Here is a 3,852-nt window from a genome sequence, read left to right as displayed (position 1 = left end):
CCGGTGGTGCAACCTTGATTCGGGGTTCCCGACCCGCTGCCCGTCCCACAAGGAGAGGCTGTGACCTCACACTCCCACGCCGCCTGAGGAGCCAGTGGCTTTATTGGGAAGGGGGGGTACAACCACTTGCTCCCTGGCCCGCGCTTGGCCTCCGGCGGCCCCCTCCAGAAGGGCAGGTGTTCAGCCCCTTGCTCCTAGGGCAGGGAGTGCCGTGGGGCTGGGGGGGGGGGGGGGGTTCGGCCCAGACCCGTGGTGACTGCTCGCAGGGGTGATGGGTGGCGCTGCGGGGGGGCCTCAGGCGAACTTCACCAGGCGGCCCAGAGTCTCTGCAGCCTTCATGCGCACCAGGGGGGCCGGGTCCTTGAGGAGGAGCTGGAGCGCTAGGGGCAGGGAGCCGCTGCCAGGGGTCCGCCAGGCCCCCCAGGAACACCCGGCCCGCGGGCCTCCGCCAGGCTAGACCCTCCCCTTCCCTGTCCACCGAGCCTGGGGGGGCCAGGACCCCATGGTGCACCCCCACCCCGCGGGGGCCACCCGCCCACCACTCTCCTAAGACAGGCCTCTGCCGGGAGCGCCTGGGAGCCAACGGAAAGATAGTTTTTCCTTTTTTAGTGTTTTTTAAGCTCTTTTGGAACAGTTAAGAAGTTTCCGTGAATTACTAGAGACGATGAGGTCACCAGTGACAGGGGAAAAATCCTTGAAATCCAGGAAAATCACTTAGTCCCCCTTGGTGCCCACAGGTCAGTGAGGCCCCGTGCAGGCCAACAGGGTGGGGGTGGGGGTGGGGGTGGGGGCCTGACCAGCTCACCTGCAGTCAGCTGCTCCAGGTCCACCTGTGGCCGCAGCTCCGGCTCGACGTGCAGCACCAGGAACCCTGGGGGGCAGTGGGGGGGGAGTCAGGGAAGGCCGGGCTGGGGGCGGGGCCGCGCACGGGGGCGGGGCTCACCCGTGAGCATGGGGGCAGCAGCGCGGATGTCCTCCCAGCTGCTCTTGAAGTAGAAGAGGCCGGTGCTCACCAGGCGGCCCAGCAGCTCGGGGAAGTGGTGCATCTGCGGGAGTGGGGGCAGCGGGGGGGGGGGGGGGGCCCTGAGTCCCGCCCCCGCCCGTGCCTCCCCCCCTCCCCGCCTCACCACCCCCTCACCAGGAGCTTGCAGGTGGTGTTGAGGAACTCCCCGAAGTGCAGGCCCCGCCCCTCCTGCAGGTGCTTCTGGAGGGCGGCCGCCAGCTCGTCACACTGCAGGTTGGGGCCGCACATGCGCAGCGCAAACCTGCAGGCCTGCGGGACAGCACGCTGAGCCCCCACCCCAGAGCCAGGCCGGCCCGCCCTTCCCGGCGGCCCACTCACGCTGGTCACGGGGCCTTGGGGGTCCCGCAGGTGCAGCAGCAGGGGCACCAGCCCCCCTACCACCTGCTCCAGGAACACGTCCTCACAGCGCCCCTGGCAGGCCTTGTTGAGATGCCCGAAGAGGTGGATGGACGCAGAGCGGAGCTCCATCTTCTCCTGATAGGGGGTGGGGAGGGGGGTCACCAGTGCGGGGCTTGGGGGCGTTCCCGCGTCGTGGACACCAGGGGACTGACAGGCTGGCAAGAAGGCCCCTCGGGGGTGGGGTGGGGAGATGGCGCCAGCAGAGGGTCAGCAGGGGGCGGGGCGGGGGGGGGGGGTGACAGGCCGCCTGGGGGGGGGGGGGGAGTCCCCACGCCCCGCCTACACTGTCGAAGAAGGGTCGGATCCGGATGGCGACGTGCAGCAGCACTGGGTGCAGGTCCTGGGGCTCTACCAGGTCCAGCAGCCTCGCCAGGCCCACCATGGCCTCCAGGGCCACCAGGCTGTGAGGGTCATCCCTGTCGTCCAGGCCGCCAATGACGGCCGTCAGGAGCTGGGGGCCGTGTGCCCGCACCTGGGGAAGCCCCGCACTCAGCTGTAGGGCATGGGGTGGCCGGCCCCCACCCCGCTCTCCCTCCCGCACCCACTCACCTTATCTGGGGAGCCAGAGGCCACGTTGGCCAGGCCTCGCAGCACCAGCCGCCGCACGCTGGCACAGGTGTCCTTCTGCCGGGCCGCCAGGTTGTCCAGCAGTGACTCCAGGAGCATGAGGTCGTTGACCACGTTGCTGTTGAGCAGCTGGAGGCGGACCCGCTGTGAGCACCTGCGCCCCCTCTCCCCCCACCCCATCCAGGCCACCTCCCGGGGGCAGTGCCCACTTCTCACCACTGCACCGCTGGGTGCCCCCGGCCAGGCTTGCTGTGAGGAGCGGACAGGCCTCGGCCTGTTCCCTCCAAGGTCCTGACCCCGCCACCCTCGGGGCAGGTTTTGGCAGCGTCAGCCACGGAGCAGCGACCAGGGAGGCTTGGGGCCCTGGCCGGCTGCCCGCCCCCCCCCGAGGGCCCCAGAGACTGCCCAGCTCAGGCCTCCTGTCCCTGGGCCTGGCCTGATGGGCCCTGCGCCCAGCAGTACCGAGCAGGAGCGGGGCAGGGCGCCCCTGGGCCCCCCGGAGCAGGCGGCTCCTACCTCGGCCAGGAAGCTCGTGGAGGTCACCCGCTGGATTTCGTACACGCTGCTCTGTGTGCACACCAGCGCCTTCATCACCAGGGGCAGCCGGGGGCCGGCAAACTTGGCCATGGCGCTAGGGAGGGGGCCCCAGCGTGAGTGCCGGGGCCTCGGGCTCCTGCCTCCCCATCCTGCTCCATGGGAGGCCTGCCGGAAGCCAGGGCCGTCCAGGGGGGGCGGTTCCCACTGGGCCCACTGGCTCCCACGTTCCCCTGGGGTAGCCTGCACAGAACCTGGCCAGCCGGGTGACCCCCTCCTCATGCCCCGCTGACGTCCTGAGCAGCTGCCAGCCTCCCTCCAGCTCCATGCGCTGCACCACGTCCTCATTGCCTCCCCGAAGCAGCATGGCCTGCAATGCATCGGCTGCGGAGCTGTGGGACACACGGAGATGGATCTGGGGGCGGGGGGCCTGGAGCGCCGCTCACCTTGGTGCCCCACACCCCTGCACAGACTCCTGCTCTTGGGAGAGATGTCCCCAGGCTGCGGGGCCTGGGCCCTGCCAGCAGCACCCTCCAGGGAGGCCCCTGGGCCCTCCCCTCCGCTGGGCACCTCGAGGGTGCTCTGGACCCTCGGCTCAGGGAGGCTGTTAGTGCTTGTGGCCACCCGTCCCTGTGACGGGCAGGTGGGGGCTCTGCAGGCAGCGTCCCCAAGCCCTCCAGCACCATTAGGGTAACAGCCTTCAGGGTTTTTTCTTGCCTTGAAAACCTTCATTTAATTAAGAAATGAAAAAAAGAGACAGTTATTAAAAGTGAAACTAAAGTCAGGTCGGGATCCCTGGGTGGCGCAGCGGTTTGGCGCCTGCCTTTGGCCCAGGGCGCGATCCTGGAGACCCGGGATCGAATCCCACATCGGGTTCCTGGTGCGTGGAGCCTGTTTCTCTCTCTGCCTATGTCTCTGCCTCTCTCTCTCTGTGACTATCATAAATAAAAATTAAAAAAAAAAAAAAAAGGTCAGAGTCTCATGCGGGGCCCTTGGACAAGCGGCAGAGGGGACCCGAGGTCAGTGGGCTGCGTGGAGCAGGGTCCGCCAGGGACCCGAGAACTGGCCCCGCGCAGCCAGTTCCTGTACCGCAGAAGGCACCCATGTGCAGCCCACCCGGGGGAGCCTGGACCCGGGGAAGGGATGGCAGGTGGGGCTCCATGGTGGCAGGGACCCTTCCCTGCCGAGGCCAGGCTGTGGCCGGAGCTGCAGCGACTACAAGCTCAGCCCCGGGTGGGATGGCAGGGGTGGCTGCGCCTGCGGCTTGGCCCTGCGGCGCTTGGCTGTCACGTGTCCCTGGCAGGAGGGGCTGGGGCCGCCTGGGGTTG

The 3,852-nt window shown here is 68.6% G+C and overlaps 1 protein-coding gene across 11 annotated transcripts in view; it reads right to left on the bottom strand.

Annotated features, from left to right (window-relative positions):
- Positions 1-79: 79 nt before the first annotated feature.
- Positions 80-3,852, bottom strand: part of MROH1 (maestro heat like repeat family member 1) — a 70,345-nt gene continuing 66,572 nt past the window's right edge. For 8 of the 11 annotated variants that reach the window (XM_072775427.1, XM_072775426.1, XM_072775433.1 and 5 more), the window contains 8 exons: positions 2,779-2,916; positions 2,507-2,621; positions 1,973-2,119; positions 1,707-1,895; positions 1,139-1,498; positions 944-1,046; positions 806-871; positions 80-380 (listed from right to left, as the gene is read on the bottom strand). In XM_072775427.1, coding sequence (XP_072631528.1) covers positions 295-380; positions 806-871; positions 944-1,046; positions 1,139-1,498; positions 1,707-1,895; positions 1,973-2,119; positions 2,507-2,621; positions 2,779-2,916 — 1,204 coding nt within the window. In that variant the 3' untranslated portion in view covers positions 80-294. The remainder of the gene's footprint in view (positions 381-805; positions 872-943; positions 1,047-1,138; positions 1,499-1,706; positions 1,896-1,972; positions 2,120-2,506; positions 2,622-2,778; positions 2,917-3,852) is intronic. The other 3 variants (XM_072775431.1, XM_072775432.1, XR_012007234.1) reach the window with 2 other exon arrangements.

This window comes from Canis lupus, chromosome 14 (genome assembly GCF_048164855.1).
Source record: "Canis lupus baileyi chromosome 14, mCanLup2.hap1, whole genome shotgun sequence".
Taxonomy (NCBI): Eukaryota; Metazoa; Chordata; class Mammalia; order Carnivora; family Canidae; genus Canis; species Canis lupus.
The sequence above is the reverse complement of the archived record's forward strand: the minus strand, read 5'-3'. Positions and strand labels throughout refer to the sequence as shown.